This window comes from Rhodamnia argentea, chromosome 9, assembly GCF_020921035.1.
Source record: "Rhodamnia argentea isolate NSW1041297 chromosome 9, ASM2092103v1, whole genome shotgun sequence".
In the NCBI taxonomy this organism is placed as follows: Eukaryota; Viridiplantae; Streptophyta; class Magnoliopsida; order Myrtales; family Myrtaceae; genus Rhodamnia; species Rhodamnia argentea.
Genome location: NC_063158.1, coordinates 21,503,130 through 21,528,179, shown reverse-complemented (window position 1 = coordinate 21,528,179; position 25,050 = coordinate 21,503,130). Strand labels below are relative to the sequence as shown.

Sequence of the window (25,050 nt, the reverse complement as noted above, 5' to 3'; positions counted from 1 at the left end):
AGTCCTTGATAAGAGAAATAGGCAGAACATAACAGAAACCAAACTTGAAACAGTTATAGGAAATATATGGCCTCCCATGGGCTCGTGCTTGTCTCTTTCTTCTTCTATGACAATGAGTTGTGTGATGCAACTCCGTGCTCGAAACTCGAACCGATCTCTTCACTGCCCGGCAGCAAATGCCTCGACTGGGAAGGTCTTGGTGATCCCAGCCAGGCTCTTGAAGTGGACTTTCCCGGTTGGCGGGTCATCGACAGTGATCTCGTTCACAGGGGGCCAGAGCATGAGCTCCTTGGCCTTGACGCCCTTGAGCTTCTTGATCCTCTTCTTCTCGACATAGCCGGTGATTTCGGAGTCGTAGCTCACGAGCTTGCTCACCATCTTGAACGTGTGCTCCACTTTCTTCCTCTGCACAATCCACATGTACCCCGTGCTGCGCACAAACCCGACCTCAACTACTTCGGCAAGGGGGAGAAGGCCGAGTGGTAGCTCGAACTCGGCGAGGATCGAGACCGCCATCTTCATGCCTTCCTCGTGGCCTTTCTTGACGATTCCTCCTTCTTTCTCCGCCATGGATGGATTCTTAAAGGTTAGAAAATAGGTTTTGCTGGGTGTTAAATGTGAGGGAATGAGAGGCTTGTGTGCATTCGAATGGATGGGATAGGGTTTATATGGTGGTTGAGTTTTGCGTATGCGACAAATGTAGGGGAGAAACCAAAGGAGTGTGCTTCGTATTCACCACCAAGGCTAGGGTTTGGCTTTAATTAACGGGCCTCTTGTTCACTTCCTAAAATGACATGATTGTTTTAACTAAATAGTGCATAACGTGGACATGAATATAGGAGTGCAGGAATAGGTAAGCAAACGAAAAAAAATAATGAAAGCGGAAGAATCGAGCTTCTTAAGATAGATCAATTCGTGCGCCAATGGTGTTCAAAACTATGACATTGAACATTGGAGACTATGACAAGAAGGTAGGGCGTTTGCTATAATTATCGCCGCAATAAAATACTTACTACACATGCAAATATATTATGGGACTTTTGACTTGCAAATGAAATGAACGCATTTCCTAATATTGACAAGTACATATGTGTGCCGGTACAACAATTTACACTGTCAACTAGACCTATCAAACGGGTGTGTCGGGTCGGGTTGGTCCTGCCAATTTCCATGTAAAGTAAATCCAGTGACCCATACCCGATTGGATCTATGTTTCTAAAACACTTTCACATTTAACCCAATTTAGGAAAGCCCATACTCAAATTAAGGTGAGAGCGCAGAGTGAATGAGTGCGAGATTGAGCGAGGATGAGAGAGAATGAAAAGATAGTCATGGATTGATTTAAGTAAGTCGTAAATCGTTTATGTCTCATTCATGGTGCATTTAGTGCCTATAATTTTTTTAAATCAATTTATGACTCATTTATGGCTCTATCTTTAGCCCTAAGTCTCTTATCCCTAGGAGGTCTTCCTCCACCAGCAGGTTTAGCTGATCGTATATATGTTAAGAAATATGATTATGTCCCATTTTGACATGTCTACTTCCAACCAACGTACCAAATGAAGATCTATCAGTGTATGCGTGCAAAGGGTTGGGTGTTCCTACATGAGACCCGTAAGAGATCTTTCACTATCAGTTCACAACTAATCGCCCTGACTAAAATCAACCCTATCTATGGACCGCTCTATCTCTCTCCCTCTTCCGTCGATACAATTGCAGAAGGGTTAATAGGCAAAAATTGACCAGACGTCCTTGAAGCAAGAATTCGAGTATCATTATTTTGTCGGATCATCGCTTTAGATTGAAAAGGCCTCCTCATTGAGGCACAATGGTTTTTGGGCCCATGCCCATTGTCGACGACACGCGTCTGTTTCACGTGATCCAAGCCTCTAAAATGAGCATTTTGAGTTGGCATTTCAATATGATGACTACTTGGGAATGAATCTTACTCATGAATAACATCATAACGTGTCTCTATCTTGGATGTTCAATCTTAAAAACCCACTTTTTTCCCCATAAGTTTGGGGCACTTTTCTCAATTTGCTTCAATTTAGAGCATTGGTTTTGCCCCCATAATTCTTTATCTAATTACTTTGAGTTGTTATATCTTTCTTCGGGTGCTTCAGAGTTATGTACGATTTTGAGACAATGTATATGTCACTTATGTTTTTCAGTTCTTGCTCGTCTCATTTACAAGTCATAAATTTTGGAGTTTCTCTTTGTTCTTGTGCTTCGAGATCTCTCTCTCTCTCTCTCTCTCTCTCTCTCTCTCTCTCTCTCTCTCTCTCTCTCTCTCTCTCTCTCTCTCTCTCTCCTATTGAGGAGATAGCAAGAGGGAGATGATGTTATGATGAGAAGGAGATGACATGACTTCAAGTTCAGGACAAGAACAACATGAGTGCTATAATTTTTATGCAGCGCTCATTCAAGTGCCATAACTTTCTTTTCGTTTACTTTTTCTTTTCATTTAAGTGTTACATCGGAGTACAATCGATTATTTGAGTGCCCTCTCTAGTAAATAGTACTTCGTGAATGTATTACGTAATTTTTCATCCAAGGTGGAATATTTTATAATAAACAAAAGTGCCATATGGATTATTACTATTATTTGATTGTTATTTTGAATTTTGCATTCTTTTTTTTTCTTTATTATTTTTCTATACCGGTGAGAGTCACCTTGTCGACCGCGACGGCCTCATCCACGGCTGGTGACCCCGCGAAGCTCTCGTCCAAGGCCTCCGCGGCCTCGCCGGCCATGGCCGTTGCCGCGATGGCCTCACCCGGGGCCTTCGCGGCCTCGGCGGCCACCTCTCCTAGTCTAGACAAGGCCTTTGCGGCCGAGGTGGGATGCCGGTGACCCTCATCAACCGAAGAAAAAAAAAAAAGAAAACTTAAATAAAAAATTCAAAAAAATTAATAAAATTGTCTATGTTAGATTTTTTGGCATCCACGTTGAATTTCTAGCAAGGCAAATCACCAATGGCACTTAAGTGATTGATCTTTTAAATTTGTGGCACTTAAAAAAAAAGTTATGGCACTTAAGTGAGTGTCGTATGAAAGTAATGGTACTCTTGTTGTTCTTGTCCCCTTTAAGTTCAGCTTGTTCCATGCCCAAACAAATCAAAATATTTCCACGCCGAGGGTAGATTTGGTAAGTATCTGGTAAAAAAAATTGATCGATGACCATTTTCTTGCAAATTATTGATACTTATCAATGATTTTATGAAACTAACTTATTTAAAATATACAAATTAGTAATTTTCGCACAATTTTACCTACTTTTATTTACATAACTGAAACTAATGCCTGAAGTTTATAAACTCTTATACTGAAAACCAACATAAGCCAGAGTGATTAACCCACTTCAGTTAGATTAAACTACGAATTTTTTTATCATCAACTCAAATATGAGTGATTCACTAACATTTAGTTGGTTTTTTTAATGTTTTATCATCCTTCATGCTAAATTATCAACTTTTACTTGTCTTGATTTGCAACTCCTTGCATTTATTAATTCTTTTGGAGATTACCAACCTAAATTAGTTCGACTCACGAACTTCTCTACATCAGCACGTAAAATTTGAATAACAAACTCTAGTTTGAGTTATTCACTGTTTATTTTACTCTTTTAATTTTCCAACTTGTTTATTGTTCGTAAACTTTTTTTTGCATTTCTTAGCAACACATTAAATTTATCAACATTTTAAACTTATACACCTTAATTAGAGTGACTGACCAATTTTTCTCCAGTTCATTTATCAACAATTTTTCCCCTTAGGAGGTCTCGTTTGAGTTACATAATTAAGTTTATTTGTTCTTTTAATAACTGTCGTGACCTAAAAGTTCATTTAGGTTAATGGATTATTAGGTTAATTAGATGAATTAACTAACCTAATATGAACTCTCCCAAGCCCTACCAATTCGCAACTTAGGTTTAATTTTTCATTTAGGAGCCACCACTAATCTTTTTTGGTAGGTAGATTAGATACCTAAATAAAGTACGGGAGAATACTTTATTTTCCGCCAACCAAAGATTTAGGGTTCGGGGACTTGATTATGTTAATTTTTAATTAACACCCTTTCGGTACCAAATTTCATGGAAATGCCTTTTCCTGATTGATGATTTGTGATTTTGATTTCCATTTTTTTTATTTTCGGATTTTTTCATTTTTTTTTATTTTTTTGGATTTTCCATTTTTTTTATTTTTTCGAATTTTTGAATTGAACCAGATGAATTTGAACAAAATTAAACAAAAATGCCCATAATATATCTTTAAATCCGATTTTCCGATAAATCTTCCCATTCCCGAAGATCCGGGCTCAGACAAAATTTTATTCGCTACATTCTCGGGGATTCGAGCTAGTATGCGGATAGTGGTATAAGATAACAACGTCCCTTCTCGCCAAAGGGCAGAATACGAAATCTTATACTAAATTGCCATCCCACCCCATAAGATCATGGTTAAGACTTGCAATTTAATATTCCGAAGGGTCGGGCACAATGGAGCATATATTATAGGCAATTTTGTTTAAAAATGTTCAAATATTTATTGAATTTTCGGAAATCCTTAGAGGATTCCGGAATTTTCAAGGAAATAAGCTCCTATCCACAAAGGATTGATATCTTTTAATTCAAAAAAAATTATCTCTCGAGATCTGAAATTTTTTAGATAATTCCTCGAATTTTAAAGATATATTCAGAATTCCCAAGCGAGATACGGATCTTATCCAATATGCTTAGGATTCGGAAATTTTAAATAGAGCAACCAAAGATGTCAAATATTCTAGAGATAGGCATAATATCCACAAGATTTGCTCAAGATTCCAATTTTCCAATTTAAGCAAAAATCCTTACGGGTAATATCAAGTAATCCGGACAAATTCAAACAAGATAACTTTGATATCTAAGAGTAGAATTTTACCTTATCTTGCGAATTGGAATTTCCTAATTCAAACCTTGCTTGAAAATTGCGCACCAAGCTCAGATGATTGGCTTGATCTAGAGAATTCCGCACGCGTTAAGGACTTCGGCAAAGGCAATTTTTGTGGCTTCAACAAGGCTCAATTTGCATCAATAATTTGATCACCAATTGGCTGAAAAACTAAAAAGGAAATCTTCCACAAAACAATAGGTAGATCACCGTAAATCCTGCAGAAGAAAAACTGCACTGTTTAATAAGCAAAATCGTCCAAAAACGGGGTTGTTTTGGATTCCAAACAGCAGCAAAATGCCTCTGGACAGCAGTTAAATCGACAACAATCAGTAGCAAAAATAAACACCAAACTGCAGCTCGAACAACAGCAAACAGCAGCCTGAACAGCCCCAAACAGCAGCTCGATCGGCGCCAAACATCAGCGAAATCAGCCTCCAAAGTAGCAGCAACTCAGGGACCAAACAGCACGTGAAACAATACCAAACAGCGATGGATCAGGGGGTGGAACAGCTGCAAAACCAGATCGAATTGGCCAACAAAAACTTGGACGAACAGCAAAGCAAACTCGGACCGAGCAGCGACAGAACGTGAGCTTGAATCGGCAGGGCTGAGCTAGAATGTGAGACGGCGGCAGCTGAAGCAAGGACTCTTCAGTGTGGGTTTGATTTAATCTGTGGAAAAAAGAACGAGAAAAGGACGAGAACCAAACGCAACAGCTGGGAGAGAAATAAGAAGCATAAATTCTGGAATTTCCTTCACTAATCATGCTCCTCTGTTGCCACGCACTTGTCTTATTTCCTCTTCATGTTTTGGTTCTCTTTTGCCGTGTCTGATGTTGTCCATGGATGGCCTAAGAACCTGCAAAAAAAGAAAAAACGTGGAAAGAAATCTTGCTTCTCACCCTCTCCAGCAGCTTCTCTCGTTTTCTATCTTTTTGGTGTCGACCTCCTAGTGAAGCTCTCTGGCCATGTATCAATTGGCCCCCTATTCTGCCGTGTATGTAAAATTATGTGGCCTCCCCTTAAACCCTAGGCTTAGCACTCTATTTATAGACTAAGGGTTTTCTAGTCCTAGTTGAAGTAGGACTCATCATCGACCGTCGGATTAAAAATTCTGATTTTCGAGAGTCCGATCTCATTAAAACTCCTCAATAATTTTGGCCACAAGAGGGGTTGTCATGGGCTAGCCCAATTTCATGCTCTTGTGGGCTTGATTATGCATTCTCGGACTCAAATTGGGCTTTAATTAATTAAATGAATAATTAATTAAAAGCCTTTAACAATTAGGCGAGCAAAGTGAGCTGAATTAAACTTGAAAATAGGCTCAAGCCCTCTTAGAATTTTCGGCACACTCTCTAGCCTTAGTCGAAAATTTCAGACTAAGTTTGGTCCAGTTGCTATGTTCAATTAAGCTCTACATGACTGATAAATATGCAATGCATGGGGAATTAATTTTTGGTGAGAACTATAACTAATTCTCATTTTATGCTTGAAATGAATAATTTAATAAAAAATCAAAATTTAGGTGTCAACAATAACCAACTTTTCTAATGATATACCCATATTTATTTGCCTTGCTCAACGAGGCCTTTGATTTACTAACCCCTTATATGAAATTACTAAGTTTTAGCCTAATTACCAATTCTAGTACACCTAAATGCGAAATCCTAAATATGGAATCTTGAACTAAATGCAATGCAATCTTTGGGCCGCGCTTTTTCCACCCCTCTTTCACTAATACACTCCATTTTGCAGTATTTTGGTGATTTTATCTTTTGAGGATCTCACAATTTAGGCATCAAATGCAGTGCCTCACCTTTTGTTTGTTCTTTTTTTTTTTCGAAAAGTTGTCAAAAAAGTCTTAAACCTTTCGCACTTTTGCAATTCAGTCCTATACGTTTGTCGATTCAATCCTATTGCCCGAAAAATGCTAACGTGGAACCGTTGGCGCTGACGTGGATAAATTATAATAATTCTTTAATAATTTTATAGAAGAAATTCTAATTTTTATTTTTTCCTCCTTTCCAGATTCGGGGTTCAAGGCTGGCGGCCTCGCCATTTCAGAGCCAGCTAGGGCCGCTTGCCTTGCCCGGGGGCCGCCCAAGGGCGGACAACCCCCGCTAGCCCTAAACCGAGGGAGGGGCCGCGCGGCCTTGAACCCCGAATCAGAAAAAAAAAATAAAAAGGAAAAAATAAAAAAAAAATTAGAATTTCTTCTATAAAATTATTAAAGAATAATTAAAATTTCTCCACGCTAACGCCGGTCGTGCCGCGTAAGACGACCGGCTTCCATGTCGGTGATTCCCTACTAATAGGACTGAATCGGCAAAAGGTAAAAAAGTTTAGGACTAAATCAGCAAACTTAAAAGGTTTAGGAATGAATTGGCAAAAGTGCGAAAGGTTTAGGACTTTTTTGACAATGCCCGATTTTTTTCCTTGTGGATCCCGATCCTTCTTCGTAGTTACTTCTCTATGGTATCTCACATGCATTCATAGTCTTTTTCCTTGTTGCTAGGCAACAATGAGAAACAAACTGAATGGATGCATCGAGAGCAACACATGACACTTTGGATATGCCATCATTCATTGCACCCAGTTTTAGTTTAAATACAGCCCAAGAGACGACTACCGAGACAGACACAAACCACCCCTCCTTTGTTTTCACCTCATTCTCTATTTCCCTAATTAATTGAAGAACTAACAACAACAACAACAACAATAATAGAAACCATCCAAGTCTAAATTGGATTAGCATACTCTAATTGCTTCATTGGTGATGGTGAGAATTGTTGTGGAGAGCGGTGACAGAGCTCCAAATTTGAGAGAGAGGGAGCTCAGCATGTGAGGCATGAGGCTCCCCCATTGAGGGCAGCCCCCGAAGCCAGCCCAACGGGGAAAGCCTCTCCACCCGCGAGCACGACGACCTGACCATTCACGGTGTCAGCGAGGACCGGGGAGAGAGGGTGGGCTGTGGGTCGAAAAGGTGGGCGTCGAGGTGGTGGAGGAGAGTGGTAGCGGCATAGCTTGCTACAAAGGAAGCTGGTGGATGGATGGCCATGGTGGCATTGATTGATTGGAGGTGCTGATGCTCCAATTGGTTCGATGCGGCATATTGTCTTCTTTTTCTTGGCCATTGTTAGGGGTGAGCAGTTCCAGGTTCCTTACGGGTTCCACTTGGAACCCGGAACCTACCCGTCGGAACGCATTCCTCATTTTTTGGAACCCGGAACCTACCCGTCACACCTTGGAACCTGGAACCTACCCGTCATACCTTAGAACCCGGAACCTACCCTATGACAGGTTCTAGGGTCGGTTCCAAGGTACCCGAGAACTTATCAATTTCTTTTATTTTTTCATTTTTAGTTAAGCAAAATAAGAGTGAACGCTACAACATCTAAGAGAAAGTAGATGAGTGATTTTAGGCTCTGTACAGGTTACATTTAGAACCCGAAACCAATCCATTTGAACACGTTTATCAATTTTTGAAACCCGAAACCTAAAAAATTGTTTGGCTCCAAATTATACACTCATCATCGGATGCCATAGAACATTGTATGATTGTGTAAAAATATATACCAAGAAAAATATAAAAATTTATTTCAGAATCCAGGTTCTAGGTTCTAGGTTTAGGTAGTGGAACCCGAAACCTACCCATTGGAACAGGTTCCTTAATTTTTGGAACCTAGAACCTACCCCGCATACCTTGGAACCTGGAACCAAAGCGGATCCTATAGGTTCCAATTCCAGATTCTCGGTTCTATCCTAGAACCATGCTCACCCCTAGCCATTGTGGTTTACCATTGCCATTTCCGTTGTCTTGTGCCAAAAAGCGCTACTAGGCACAAAGAGAAGAGAAAGGAGTGGGACCTGTAAGAAAAATAAAAAAGAAACCAAATAAAAGGAGGGGCACCACATTTGAACCTTTGGATGCCAAAAACATAGAACCCACGAAGGATAAAATCTTCAAAATATAGTGAAACGGAGTGTATTATGAAATAGAGTGAAAAAAGCACGACCCACCATTTTTTGTATTTTAATGACTTGGCAAATTGGACATAGCGGCGCGGCTGCCGGCAGATCGACGAAAATGCCAGTCGCGGTGGGAAGATGGCTTGATTGTGGCTTGGCTGATGTAGACGAGCGGCAAGCCGCCACCAGGCACAACGTTTTCCCTTAAAATTCTTATAGAAAATCTCCTCGATTCACCAGACTTCTTTTGATTTAAACTTCCCATGTTTTTTCCTCTTAAGCTTGTCGGCCTAATCTGCTGTCACTTTCAAATTCAAACTCCATCTTGACCGAGTCTTTCGATCCCTTGTTACCAACTCACGCCGGTCAAATTGCTCCAAAATCTTTTTTAAAGCGGTTGAAAAACTCGCCGTCCCTCCCATTAATGTATGTCAATCACCTAGCTTCTACGTGCAATGCAAATGTCAACCATGTAAATGATATTTTTGTCCAGGGTCGGAGTCGATATCTGATTTTCTTACGGAATTGATGACCAGATGGAATAGCTAAAATTTAGGTATCAAGAAAATATGAGTGAAAAACCTGTCCCTAACTTTAGTTGCAACACATTTTGTAAAATCAATAATCTTGTGCCGACAAGCTAAAACCATAGTGTCATTTGATGGAATTACATTAGTTATCTCAAAAGTGACCTACAAAATTCATTATAAAATGATGTAACAAACTGCAAATGAGTGATAGTATGGTCTATTGACCCAAAAAAAAAAAAAGAACGGGTGACTCACATTTGAAACCCAATGTTTAAGAATCCTTACTATTACTTCGTGAGTCAGATTTTGCAAACTTGGCTTAAACTACTTTACATTTTTATTGACAATATTCAGGCGTATATGGTAACTATTGACTTCCTGCCGGGGTCAATCTACATTTCCTACTCCAAAAATCATCAAATTCCATGAAAAAAAAATTGAAAATAAAGCCTTGTGCCCTAAATATTTGTACCACAGGGCCATGGAGAGAGAGGGAGAGAGAGATGGAATCGTGTTATCGTGCTAATTATTCAGTTTCAACGCATCGGCACAACGTGGATTGACGGTAGGATTCATTTCCAAGCACTCATTTGCCAAGAAAAGAGATTAGTTTAACAGTCAAAACGTTATATTTCCAATAATCATGCAAAATTATTAGCATCACTTAATGAAATAGTAAAATTAAAAACATAGCAGATGTGATACATCTTATAAACACTCTTGTTAGAAAGGCCGAAAATGAAGATGGATTTTGCTAGTGAGTTACTACAAAGGAGAATTACATGTATAGTTTTATCTCCGGCCACTTGTATCTCTGACTTCTGACTTATGAGCTTGTATTCGATTATGTAAATCTACTTAACAGGGCCAAAATGGCATTTAGGTAGTCACGGCCGGTTCGGTGGAACCGCCGGTTCTGGTTCGAGAACCGGCGGTTCCGGTTCCACGAAAAGGTGGAACCGGCGGTTCCGAGCCGGTTCCGGTTCCGGTTCATTCCGATTCATTTTTAATAATAATTTTTAAAATAATAAATAATAAAATAAATATAATAAATTATAAATTATAAAATACAATTAAATTGTACATTGTAATAAAATATGGGAAAAAAAAAAAAAAGGAATGGGCTTGAACTTAATGAATTATCATTAAGCGGCCTACATATCTTCTTGGGGATAGAAGAATCAAAGCCCATGTAGTTCTTTTTACCTTTGAGAACCCCAACTTACCTCATCGTCAATCGTCGCTACCCGTTGTGGTACCCGTGGCGGTGGTATCTCCAACATCATCGCTAAAAAATTCGTGTTCACGATCTAACTCTTGGTGTCGATATTTCGCCCTCGTCCAATCGCCGACACAAGCTTGAGCTTCCACAGAATCCGGGCTTAATCTTGAACGGCGAGAGTCCAAAATTAATCCTCCAGAACTAAATGTTTGTTCAACTGCAACCGTTGAAGAAGGGGTTGCTAATATTTGACGAGCGATGAGGGCGAGAACTGGATACTCGATTTGGTGACTCTTCCACCACTTCAGGATTTCGAAATCTGTACTATGTTCCGCATCACGAAACTCAAATTGAGTGGTTAAATATTTTTCTAATTCAGAAATATTACATGTTGCCCCTTTTTGTTTTTTTTGCCTACTCTTAAGCATATTATACCCTCTACTAAGTGAACTACCACCTTCGCTACGTGAGGCAGTAGATTGTAAAGATCCAGAATCACTTAAACCATATCTACTACAAAATTCTCCATATAATGCTACTATAGATTCTTTAACATGTCCTAATATATTTGAAATATCTATTGAATCATCCAAATGTAAACAATCATGATAATACACATTCAAATAATCTTGTAAACCGTCTAATTTAATACGTGGATCAAAAACAATACCAACTAAATAGACAAGAGGAATTTGCAAATAATAATGCAACCATTTTTCTCGCATTACTAAAATAGTTTGACCTAATTCGGTATCTTTTTCATATTCACTAAAAACACTACTAATATTAACACACTCTATTAAAAATAAATGCGTTGTAGGATAATAAATACCAGATAAAGTCTTAGTAGCATCATTAAAAATTTTCAAAATATCTAAAATTTTCTTGCAAACGTCCCAATGTTGAGGAAGTAAAGTAATTTCGGGAATATTTTGTGAAATAAACATACATAATAAATCTTTATATTCAAAAGTTTGCCGAAGCAACTCGTACGTAGAATTCCAACGAGTCGGAATATCTTTTGGAAATCTTCTTGGCCTTCTCCCATTTTGTTTATAAAATTTTCCCCACGATTTCATACATTGGGGACGACTCCATAAAAATTTAATTGCACTTTTTATTGGGGCGAGAGAAGTGTCAAGAGTTCATAAACCATTTTGTACACATAAATTTAAAACATGACGAGCACATCTAATGTGAAAAAATTGTCCGCCAAAAGTGGGTTTGCAAATATTTTCTAATTCGGGAATAGAAGCGGTATTTGCGGCGGCATTATCAAAACCAATTGAAAATACTTTATTTATTAAATTATATTCTTCTAAAACTTGCCTAATTATTCTATAAATATTATGAGCCGAATGGCTTTCATCAAAAACTCGGAATGCAATAAGTCTTTTTTGAATCATCCAATTGTCATCTATCCAATGACACGTGACACCCATATAAGAATGAATTTGCCAAGGATCACTCCAAATATCGCTACCTATATGCACACGTCCATTGAATTCCGCAAAAAATTTTCCTAAAAATTTTTTTCCTTTTTTATAAAGATGAAAAACTTCACGTTTAAGAGTATTTTTTGGAATAGTTGGCGCTTGCGGAACCAACGCAGTATTTATCAAATATTTCATATTAAAATTTTCACCAGTATTAAACGGAGCATGATCAAGGGCAACATATTCACCTAATATTTGTTTATAAAGTGCTTCAATGAAACGAAATAAAGGATGAGGCTTAGAAATGGCGTACCCGGAAATTTGTTGTTGCGTATTGTCGATCCCCGCTTGCGTTGGATGTTTTTTCGTCAAATGCCGACGGAATGTTCTGTAGCCGTCTCCTTTCGTGAATTTATAAGTTTGCGAACAATATTTACATTTTACATTATACTTACCTTCGACTTCATCACGTACCTTGTCGAAGTGTAGCCACAAGTCCGATGTATTATCTTGGCCCTTCCGTTCCGGCTCATTTGCCGTTGACGTTTCTTCGACACCAGTGGGAGGATGAAGACTTTCTTGTGTTGGGATGTGCTCGACGTTCGGAATCGGGACATAGTTGATATTATCGTCGTCGTCGTCTTCCCAACTTGCATACTCACGAGGATCGTATTCATGAAAGGGATACTCGGAATCTCCCATAGCCATCTTGCCCTTGTCGGCATTTCTGCTTCCACTTGCCATTTTTGAGAGAATTGATCGGAAATCCGATTGAGAGAATTGAGTCGGGATTGAGAGAATTGGGAGAATTTGAGCGATTTGAGAGGATTTCGGAGAGAATTCGAGAGATTGTTCAGAGAATTTGTGACAAAAATGAAAGGGGAAGCATATGCATTTATAGGCTAGAATCATTCTTTTTTTATTATTTTTTTTTTTAAATTAGAAAGCAACGGCCAAATTGGCCGTTGCACGTTGGCAACGGCCCAAAGCCGCGGGGGGAGGGGGAGGGGGGCCCGGGCGCAGAGCCGTGGGCTCTCTCCCCCGGGGCCCACTTTTATTTTATTTTATTTTTTTTGCGGCCCGAACCGGCCGGTTCGAACCGGCCGGTTCCGGGCCGTGGGCCCGTCAACGGGCGGTTCCCGTTTCGGAACCGTGGGCCCGGTCAACGGGCCGGTTCCGGGCCGGTTCCGGGCCCACGGGCCCAAATGGCCCCCTCTACATTTAGGCTCCATTCATTTCGTAGAAAATAAGGTGTGTTTGGAAAATATTTTTTATGAAGTTATTTTTCAGGAAAATAACAATATTTTCCAGCATTTGAGTGAAACCGGAAAATGAACTAGAAAATATTTTCCGTCGTTTGATATGAAAAATCGGGCTTGATTTTCCTCCATGCACTCCCTTTAATAGTTTTTAATTTTAGCTTTTTTATTTTTTTATTTTGCTTTTCTCTTTTTCATTTTTTTAAATTGAAAATTTCTCTTTTCTTTTTATTTTTTTTCCTTTTCCCTTCTTCTTCGGCCAATTGCTGGTTATCGATTGCGGGTCGGGCCAAGCCTTGCCACATGGTGGTGAGCTCGAGCCTTCCGGCCTCAAGTGAGGCCTCGCCTTGCCAAGCTAGATTTGGGGAGGCTCTATAAGGACCCGGGGGGCTACCACCGTGTAATATTGTCCACTTTGGGTCGGAGCCCTCATTGCTTTAAGACGCATTTTAAAGCCGTGAGGGCTCCGGCCCAAAGTGGATAATATTACACAATGGTAGCCCTCTCGATACCAAAAGGAGCGGAAGCAAGAACTTGACCTAAGACAGGTATGCTATCCCACACGGGCTCTCTGGCCACTCAAGGGACTGCCTGTTAGTCTCTAGATCTTGCTCTTGGAACTAATCCTTTAAGACATCGATTTCTGATCCACAGGATCCACTATCCATTACCACCATAGGTTTATCCCGATCAAACATTGGATAGATCCAGCGCTCACTTGCGAAGTTAATCAACAAGTGGAGAGAGGCCCCGCGGGACTCTACGCGCGCTTTAATCCAATATTGGATCTAACAAACTTTCCGGATGATTACGTAATTTGTGGCAAGTGGAGAGCATACTAAACCAACCATCATAATAGAGAAGTAGAGACATTTTAGCATAGAAGTATCTCGTCGAAGAGAAAAGAGGAAGTCTTTAGAAACTCATTATGAAGCAAAATCTTACTTGGATTTCACAAAGGAAGTCCTCCTCTCAATACAGAGGTAAACACGCCTTTTATAGGCGAACACACAAAGGAACCTCTATAATTGAGGTTCGATAATCACGCGCAACCAACATTGACTTCGGTGGAAGCCATTATTACAGACAAACACAAACAAACAAACTCTGCTGCCTTGTTTGACCACTTTTACAAAGTGGAGCGGGAGAGTAGGTAAACACACGACGTCTTCTTCTTAGATTTCTGATGGAGCACATGGCCTTGTCTGGAGGAGCAGGTGGTGTCGGATGGAGAAAATGGATGGGCAGGTGGCCATGTCCGATGGAGCAGGTGGCATTATCGTCTCCCGTCCGGGTCGGGATGATAATTGGCGTCGTCCGAGTTAGAGCTGTCCGGTCCATCATAATCGGAAGGGCCATCTTTCTGACTTCCGTAGGCTCGCAATAACTGCTCTTTTTCATAGTCCGAAATGATCCGGTCCAAGTGCGGATCATGTGGAACGCCCGAGGTGCTTCTGGATGAGGACGGGACGTCCGGCATGACGGGTTGTGGGTAGCAGTATGGATCTTGTGACAACTGTCCGCCCCATGGGTCAAAGGACCGAGTATCTGTGTCCATGGAAGAGCTTGGTTGATTGCTTTTGTACTCTTGGGGCTTCGAATACATGAGGATGGGTCCTGGGTATATCCCAAGAGTAACTTGCTGAGCTGTAAGGCCATATCTCGGGTGGTATAACCTTATTCTCTTGACATAGTATTCGCTGGAGTTCTCTGTATTCATGGGGAATATCAAATACAGTTATGGAGTACGTCTTGTGGATCTTGAAGACTTGATCTTGGAGGACAGGCTTGAAGGTGGTAGTGCCTTTTTTCGCAGCATTGGATCTTTTATCTCCCGAGGGTCCGATGAATGACCAGGGATGGTGAAAAAGGACAACCGTGTGTCTACAAGGTTCCGGTCGACCAACTTGTCTTTGAAGAATGAACAAGTGTTTCCATGCTTGAAGGGGTTGGAACCAAGTGAGAATATCAAGGAAGAACTTCTGGGGATGGTTCCGATAATTTCCAAAAAGAGAATCAGACAAAACCTTAATGATTTCGTCTAAAGGGAACTCTATGGCAACTTGGTAGAGATGAAACATGAACCAAAACATCCATTTTAAATCAGAAGGGAAAGGGATGGTAGAAGACCATCTTAGTGGATGTATGAACGGATAATCACAATTGAGACCTGGTTTGAGGAACAATCCGCCATAATCTTTAAAGATGACATAGTGATAATTCCAAAATAATCTGTGAAAATTATCAGAGAGGGAATTCTGTTTGAGGAGTGGAGGAATATCAGGTGGATACTGGTGTGATGGCCACCGGTGTTCACGCATATTCTGGGTTTTGAAGGATCCCGAAAACTCTTTTCGGATAAACATGTTTATGGATTCGAATGGTTCTTTTGTCCTAGAAAAGAAATCAGCCAAAATATTTTTCTTTCCGTAAATGTGTTTTGAATCGAAAGAGTATTTAGAAAACCATTCCGCCCAACGCAAGAGTTGAGGATGAGGAACTTGCTTCTGCTTGAATTTGAGCATCCGAGGAAAAGAGGACATGTCCATTTCGACTAGAAAATGATGACCAATGAGATGAAATTCAAATTTTTTGATTCCATTTTTGACTGCAAGAATTTCTTTGAAAGTGGAGTGATAGTGCATTTCTGTTGCTGAAAACTTTCCACTTTTGTATGCACAAATTCTTCGCTTACCTTGATTTTCTTCAAGGAGGATGGCTGCCCAATGTTTGTCACCGGCATCCGTCCGAAGGATTCGGGTTCCAGTGGAAGGGATTTGGAGAGGGGGCAAATTTTGCAGTATTTCCTTCAAAGTTTTAATGGAAGTGGTTTGTTTTTGTGACCAAGGAGGAGGATTCTTTTTCAACATCTTTTGCAGAGGAGAAAGGATCCGGGAAATTTTTGGAATGAAATCTCCGAGATAATTGACAATTCCTAAAAAGGATTGAATCTCGTGAATTGAGAGGTTTTCATCCGGGAATTTCTGGAGATCTTCCGCAATATGTGGACCTGGGCAATAGGTTCCATTTTTCAAACGCATGCCGAGAAATTCAATTTCTCGTTGAGCTATGATCATCTTCTTACGTGACAACATGATGCCATGAGTATGCACAATTTCAGCAAATTGCTGAAGGAGTTTGGCATGAGAATGTTCATCATGGGAAAACAAGAGGATATCATCAATGTAGATCCGGGCATTAGCAAGGATGGGTTGGAAAATTTTGCACATGGCTTTTTGGAATAAGGACGGAGCAGTTTTAAGTCCAAAGGGAAGGACTTTCCATTGGAAGTGCTGGTTAGGAATGCAGAAACCAGTTTTGAATCAGTCCGAAGGATGAATTCCTAATTGCCAGAAGCCCGCCTTAAGATCAAATTTGGAATAGATCTTGGCCTGGGCGAGGCTAGAGAACAAAGAGTTCTTATGGGGCAAAGGGAATTTGTCATCTTGGATGAACAGATTGAGAGGCTGGTAATTTATGACTAACCGCAGTTTTCCACGATTTTGTTCTGCTCTTTTATTGACATAGAAGGCTTCACATGCCCAAGGGGAATCGGAGGGCTCAATGAGTCCCCGAGAAAGAAGCTGAGCGCATTCTACTTGTGCTAAAGCAAGGTGGTCCGGGTTCATGCCCGAATGACTTGCTTTGGTAGGGTTGATTTCTCCATTTTTCTTAAAGGGAATTTGGACAAAAAAGTCAGAATTTTGCCAAAGAGGGTTGGAGCAAATCTGAGCAAACTGCTGATGAGATTCTGAACAATGAGAAAGAAGAGATTGATAAATGGGATCAAGGATTTCTGGTTGAATGAGAAAGAGTCTCTGGATTTCAACAAACTCCTGGAACTTCTTTTGAAATTTTAACCCCTTAGGGTTAATCTTGAGCTGTGGAAGTTTAGAGAGAATATCCCAACCAATGATGAGATCTTTATCATGAGATGGACATCCAAGGATTTGGGTGGTGATTTCACAGCCAGGAAGAATATGAATGGTGAGAGGTTTACTACGCAGTTTGGTAGTAAAAGTTTCTCCTGAAGCCGCTTGGAAATATCTGGTATATGGTGTCCAGTATTCTTCCGGGAGGATTTTGGTATCTAGCGGGGATGCAGCTGCGCCAGTATCAATTAAGGCAATGACTTGGATGGATTTGGTGATTTACGGAAGGTGGAGCTGGACTGGAAAATGTGGGGGATGGAATGTTGGGGAGTGGATTCTCAAAGAATCAGCAAGAGGAAAAAAGGAGAGAATATCTCCGGGGGCCGAGTCCGAATCAGAAGAGTAAGTTTCAATGGCACACAAGGTGTCTGGAGACGGTTCTTCTTCAATGGAGAAGATGGATTCAACGTCTTCATCACCGAGAGAAATCCCAGTGTTTTGAGAGATCTTCCGGATCATGTAACCGCCTGTTTTTTTTGCTTGGGGGCATTTCTTTGCAAAGTGACCCTTCTTGTTGCAAATATAGCATCCGTCAGATTTGGGTTTTTTGCGGTGCTTTGCGGAATGACTTCGTGATTTCTTTCTGAGGAATTTCCACTTGCTTCTGCGTGGCTTCGCAAATGAAAATTTCTTGAAATGAACTTTCTTCTTGTGACCCGAACAAGACGGATCATTGCGCTCTCTGGTGCACTTGATCTTCCATTCTGGCCTTTCACGGTTCTTGTCATATTTGCGGTTTTCTTTTAAGAACTGGTCGAACTGTCTTTTTCTTCTGCATTTTTCTTCAGTCCTTAGAAACTTGACCCGACTCGAGGTTGGTGAAGCTCCAACTTGCCGACCTCGAGCAAGGTTTAGCCTCGCCAAATCTGGCAAGGTGACGTGAGGCCTTGCTCGAGGCCGGTGAGGATCGGCCTCGCTCGTTTCCGAGAAATATAGTATATGTCCGTGACTGGCCTTTCACGTGTTGTTGTCGATATGGGTGAGTATGGTTCCAAGGTAGAATCGAGAACCTAGAATAGAAACTTGTGGGAACCTGTCCGATTCTAGGTTCCCAAACATGTAGGGCTGGTTCTATGTTCCAAAAAATGACAAACTTATTCCAACACAAGTTTTAGGTGCCACCACCTAGAACCTAGAACTTGGACCATGAATCCTAAAATAGATTTTTTGTGTTTTTCTTGGTATATGTCTTCATGCGATCCTGCTATACTTTATGGCGTACGATAATGAGTGTATAATTTGGAGCTACTAGTTTAAATTCTATTTCCGACTATATTTATGACTAATACTTTTATTTGTTCAATGTTTTATATTCTTCTAGTTTATAAATTTGAGTTGTGGTCGATGGATTGTAGCGCCAAGTGATTGTCATTAAATATGATGATTCATTATAATCATTCAATCAAGAATACAGACGAAAACTAGGTAGACCCTAGAAATGACTCTGGAACTTATGACAGGGTGGGTTCCAAGGTATGCAGCATAAGTTCCAGGTTCCAAAAAATGAGAAGCCTATTCAAACAGGTAGGCTCCAAGTTCTAAGAAGAACCCGTAAAGAACTTAAAACCGCTCACTCATAGTTGTAGAGCATCACTTCTTTATGCATCTTTCTCCCATTCTTTTTGTTGGTCAATAACCAACCCAAATTCTTTCTACTTTAGAACTAGTCCTACCGGAAGGAATCTTCCTTTCTAGGAATCGCCCAAAGAAGAAGGGGAAAGAAAAAAAAAAGAAGAAGGAAAATTAGAGTTAAAAAATTGAATTTAAAAAATAAAAAGAAAATAAAAAAAAACAACTTAAAAGAAAAAGGAATGCAAAATATTGGATGAAGGAAAGATGAGAGAAAATATTTTCCTTTTCTCAAAAAGAGGAAATCATTTTTCCCGCTTTGATTTGATTGTATTTTTTTCCATGAGTTGGAACTTTTTTTACTTTATTCATTTATGTTCCATGAACCGAATACTGAAAATCCAAAAAAAAAAAAATTGAAATTTATTTTCCACAAAACGAACAAAGCCTTATATATGATCTACAAACAAATTAATTAAATCAACCTAAATGATACGGTAGCCAGAGTCAATACAATCCAAAAATTTTGTAAAATTCTGTAATTTTTTTAGTGGAGTTCAACGTGGACCTCAGTGTTTCCTAATGCATGATTAACTAAAACTAAGTGGTTGTTCGATACAGCTAATATGAAAGGCGGTTTTCTCCATAGTTGTAGCAATAGCTTTTGGGAAGTGATCTCACCCGGCTTCTGAGGGATTAAATGTACCAGAGCATTAAACTATGTGGACAACCAAATTGAACCGGGATAGTGACTCGAGGACAACGTTGGTTATGGACTGAACAAACGCCGGTCCAAGACCTCTACTTACCATATAAAATTATATCAATACCTACGAGCTTATATCAGCAATCCACCAAAACAAATTATATAAGAATTGTATGTCATCAGTATTAGATATTCCCACTCCAGCCGAGTCGACGAGTAATGTGGATCTCACCATCCGTGATAATCGGTCTTGACGCAAGTTGAAAGAAAATAAATAGCCCAAAAAGAGAGTTCTGCCTATCAAAAATGTCGTGATGATGGAAAAAATAATATTGTTCGATATCAACCTCTGTGACTTTCTCTCGTCCCACATATATTCTCCCCGATATAAGTAACAATTTGCATACCCCCGCAAAACTCCTATAAATAGAGGAGGAGTCGTATATCAATTTCAATAGCGGCTCCTAGAACAGGAGTTGCTTCCATACTCCCCAAAAAATGACTGTACGATGAGAAAAATCTCTCTCTCTCTCTCTCTCTGTAAAAGGTACAGACACGTTGATCAAAAGCATTTCCTTTCACGCATGATACAGATTGTAGAGACGCATGTGAACATGGATTTCCAAGGATGCGGGGAGAATATAAGGAGTGCTCTCAACAAGCTTGAAGGCAAGTCTCCGGGCACTCGACAATCTCTTCCACATGCTTGTTCATTGCTATTTTACTCTGCATAGAATAATTAAATATGCATTCATCTAACAACTAAAGCTTTAGAATAGTTGGTAGTAGTTGTACAAAATCTCACAAGGCATTAAAGTTGAAGGTCCTGAGTTTAGATTTTTCCAGGCTCTATTTGCCTTCTCAATTTAATATTTCCACACTTAGCACTAGGTAAAAAGATCACGCTAAGCGTGAGCGGGAGTAATAGAATAATTTAATATACTATGTCTTTACCTAACAACTTAAACTTTTAGATCTCATACTAGCTAGGGTTGTCGTCTTCTGTCCGCCCAACTAGTCACAGAATACCGAAAATACTAAGTGTTTTATCATTCATCATTCCAACAAAAGCATCCTAGTTATTTTAAGCTGAATAAACAACTAATAATAGGTGACAGACTATCTACATTTTGTTCGGTCAATGGAGTCAGAGACCTGGAACAATCCTATAAAATTCCTTTCATCTTTCTTCAACGGTAAACACAAGCAGGAAACTCCACCCTCCGTTGCTCTGATTAGAGAAAAGGTTTTCCTGCGCCAAAATTTAAATCTTACAGGGCCTTCAAATAGTTTTTTTTTCCTTTTCATAATAATCGGGATATCCGGCACCAATTAGCAATCGAATTCATCCCCCGACGCCATAGTTACAGAAAACTGCAGTGTCGAACAGGTCCTCAACACTTGAGAATAGCCCAAAAGGCCGGCAACAGAGGGGTCCGAACTCGAGACTTCTTGCCTCCCCAGACCGAACACTATGCCGCTTCACCAACTGCTCTTACCTACTTGGGTTAAATCATTTAAGTTGTCGACCAACATATCTGTTATGCACACTTGTTTGAGGTTCTGGAGTAAGCTAGGGAATCAAATTTTCTTCTCATTCAATCATTTACACGGAAACTAATAACTGTGCTTGAATTGTGCGCAGGAGTGCAGGATGTAGACATAAACTTGGACATGCAGAAAGTGACCGTGGCAGGTTTTGTGGACGAGCGCAAAGTCCTCCTGGCGGAGAAGGACACCGGCAAATCAGCTCAAACCTGGCAGCACCAAACCACCCATCTTTACTGCAACAGTTTCGACCATTACCAGTATGATCAGATGAGCCATGGCCGTTCACCACCGCCGAACTCGCACTATGCACAACCCACTTACATGACCCGCCACTACAAGCACGGCGAGTTAATGGGGAAAGCTAGTTACGACGTGTATATGTATAGTGATGATACAGGCAGTTCTTGCTCGATCATGTGATGGGGACGCAAAATGAAAAAAAAAATGTTTCTTAGGTGTACCGTGCCAATTGAGTCCTAAATATTTTAATCGTGCCAATTGAGTCCTAAATCTTGTGACGAGCTAATTTAGTCTTTCAGGCTAATTTTGATCGGAAACTACCGATAAGGATGCTAGCAGTTCGCATGACACAGTCAACGCTGAGTAGAAATTTTTTGAATTTCTCTAAATTTCTTAGTAATTATTTTTCTTTTTTTTCTTGTTATTTTGTGAAAGGCTGGCCACTGGCTGAGGGCTGACAAAGGGTAGGCGAAGACCTTTCAAATTAGGTCCAAAACCCATTTAACAACCCACAAACATTCAAATGAGTCATAACAAACTTAGCAAACCAGCATAATGGGTTTACAAAATAAAGAGACCAAAATATGTAAATTGTACAATGAACCCATTTACAATCCACTTACAACCCATTTAAGAGACCTCCACCTTTTTTTACATTTTTCTTTTTTTAATATGATTTTTTTTATTTTTCTTCAGAGAATCGAATTTTTTAAAAGAAATAAAATGAAAATTTCATATATTTTGTAAATTATAAAAAATATATAAAATCATTTTTAAATTATAAAAAATTGTATAAATTGTCTGCAATGATTTGTAATATAAAAAAAAATATTGGAATAAGTTTTCTTAGATTTGCTTAAATATAGAAGTGTTTTCGTTATATGAGTCGGGTTGGTATGGATCAAGAAGTTCGTACTACGCACAAATAGATTATAAATGGATAAATGAGTCAATTTGGGTCGGATCATTTATGACCCAACTCACCTGTTTGATAAGTCTAGACGAGGCCTACAAAGCCCCTATTGATAGCTGGCAAGGGTTGCGGCCCTTGCTCATAATTGGGTGAGGGCTTGTTACTCTTGCTAACATTTGGGCTAAGGCTTGCAATCCTCGTCGGCCGCTAACGAGGGTACTAGGCCCTCGCCTTGTGGCTAGCGAGGGTCGTAACACATGCCCAAGAGCTAGCGCGAAGCACCGAGCCTTGGCCAATGGCCCCCTTGCCCGCCTTTCATAATAATAATAATAATAATAATAATAAATTCAAAATTTTAATTTGAAAATATTTTCACGTTAACGTCGATCATACCACGTAGGATGATCGGCATCCACGTTAGCGAATTCAAGCCAAAATTGGCTAGAATGACTAAATTGGCAAATTGTCAAAATGTTAAATATCTATTAGTATAATTAAAAAGTTTAAAACTCAGCTGGCCAAAATATAATATGTTTAGAATTTGTGGACAATTTTTCGGATTAAATTATAGGCGGATGGGAAGAAGACTTGATTTGCTTTTGTTTATCTTCAGTACATTTAATACATGAGTACAAAAATATATAAAGAAACCAATCACAATTGATCCTTACTGATTCTGATCGTGATCTAGAATGATAGGCGTCGCTTGATTGTAGCAAAGACAATCCCCGTATACCTAGGTTGTTCATAAAGATTGAATCGTTAACATATACGATGCAAATTTTCATTTCATACATTTGGCAAATTCACTGATGATCCTAGATTGAGGAAACTATCCCGAAAAAACAATCATAAATCTATTGTACGAACACCAATTTAGCCATAAATTTTTCATTTTAACCAATTTAGCCCCAAATATTTTGACAATTTGCCAATTTGGCATTTCCAACCAATTGTCGGAAACCATTGGCATGGATATCAACCATACTGTGTGGCACCTTGACAACGACATGAATAAATTTTGAATTTTATTTTTTTATGCTTTTCTTTTCTTTTCTTTTCTTTTCTTTTTTCCTTCATTGATTTTCAGCAAGGGCCTTGCAACCCCTCACCTAGTTTGGGCGAAGGCGTCGCGGCCCATGGCTGTATCTTGGCAAGGGCTAACGCCCTCGTTTGTGGCCAGCAAGGTCACGAGAGGCCCTCACCTATGACTGTGAGGGTTGCCGACCATTGCCCGGGCGCCCAATCCGATCATGAAGGAAAAGGAAATAAAGCAAAGATAAAGGAAAAAGGAAAAAACATAATATTGAAAAAAATTAAAAAATTATAGAAATTGTCCGCATCGGCGCTATCTGACCATACTACATAAGACAGCTAACATTCGCCTTTCTAGTCAAAATTGGTCGGAAAGACTACATTGAAAATTATCAAAAATATTTATCACTAAATTAATCAAATTAAAAGGTTTAGAACTAAATTGATATTTTATGATATATTGATGACTTTTTTTTGGTAATTATTCCTCCTAGATTTGTGGGCTTGATATATCAAGATGACCGAGACCTCGGCAATGACTTGGTAAACGAATCGGCATTATGATCACGAGTAGAAACACGGCATACCGACAAAAGTCATTTATCCCAAACAAAATGATAGTCAATCGCGACATACTTCATCTTAGAATGATTCGCAGGTTTAGCACCATCATATATGGCATCAATGTTATTATAGTAGACCAAAATCCAAGATCTGGCCTCATCTTATAGAGTTCCTCCAATTTATCCCACGCATTTAGCCATCGCTCTCTTGCTATAGTTTGTTAGAATTTCGGCTGATTCGCGGTGTCGAAATTTCAATGAGAAATAAATAAACCAATCGACGAAGACTACTGTGAAACTCCATTAATATGGATATACATACATACATATATATATATATATGTGTGTGTGTGTGTGTGTAAATGGACCGGAAACTACACTCGTGGCCCTTACCCATTTAATAATCACAAAGCCCAACAGATTTCAACCAATATAGCCCATCTCAAAGCCGAACCCTAAGAAATACCAAACTTATTATTATTATTATTATTATTATTATTATTATTATTATTATTATCCGAAGATACCAAACTTATTAGAGAAGTCAATTATGCTCCAGAAAGGTATCTTGCAACAATTAAAATTAGAAGCATGGAAAAGTTGAAGCACTTATATGTTGATTTGCAAGTAGAGGTGCCAAACGGGTGGGTCGGGTCGGGTCGGGTTAAGGTCGATTAGAATATGATCCGACTCATATTGATCTATTTAACTATTTTTAACCTATTTTCTTATATTACAAATTTAATGACCCATATCCGATCAAACACACACTCAACTCATACCCGACCCGACTAATATTACTTATATACTTCTATATTTAACTATCATGGAATATTTATTTCCTATAATTTATTAAGAAAAATGATATTGCTAAAATACTTTCATTCAATTAAATTTTTTTAATTTCTGCAAAATACTTTTTATTATTAAGAAGTATTTTTTAAAAGAAATTAATTATTTATTATTAAATTTTATATTTTGTTATTAAAAAGTTAATATTTATTTTTTAGGAAAGTATTTTTTATTATTTTCTTTTCCTTTTTCTCTAGCAATTGGAGACCTAGCAGGGGCGGTCAAAGGTGACGGCGTTCCAAAATGGTTTTTGTGTTTTTGTTATTTCTTTTACTTATAAAAATAAATAAAAATAAAAATTATGAAATATAAACTAATATACTTGAGGCCCATTTAGAAG

At 39.2% G+C, this 25,050-nt stretch overlaps 2 protein-coding genes across 2 annotated transcripts; one reads left to right on the top strand and one right to left on the bottom strand.

Annotated features, from left to right (window-relative positions):
* Positions 1-159: 159 nt before the first annotated feature.
* LOC115752955 lies at positions 160-2,757 on the bottom strand. The gene is made up of 2 exons (XM_030691389.2): positions 2,677-2,757; positions 160-579 (listed from the first exon to the last, which is right to left on the bottom strand). Exons 1-2 carry the CDS (start codon positions 2,755-2,757, stop codon positions 160-162), a joined length of 501 nt encoding a protein of 166 aa, XP_030547249.2.
* A 14,576-nt stretch (positions 2,758-17,333) lies between these two features.
* Positions 17,334-21,527, top strand: LOC115752954 (heavy metal-associated isoprenylated plant protein 31-like). Its single transcript, XM_030691388.2, has 4 exons — positions 17,334-17,623; positions 18,742-18,754; positions 20,150-20,225; positions 21,202-21,527. The coding sequence occupies exons 1-4, from the start codon at positions 17,334-17,336 to the stop codon at positions 21,525-21,527; spliced, it is 705 nt and encodes a 234-aa protein (XP_030547248.2).
* Positions 21,528-25,050: the final 3,523 nt, after the last annotated feature.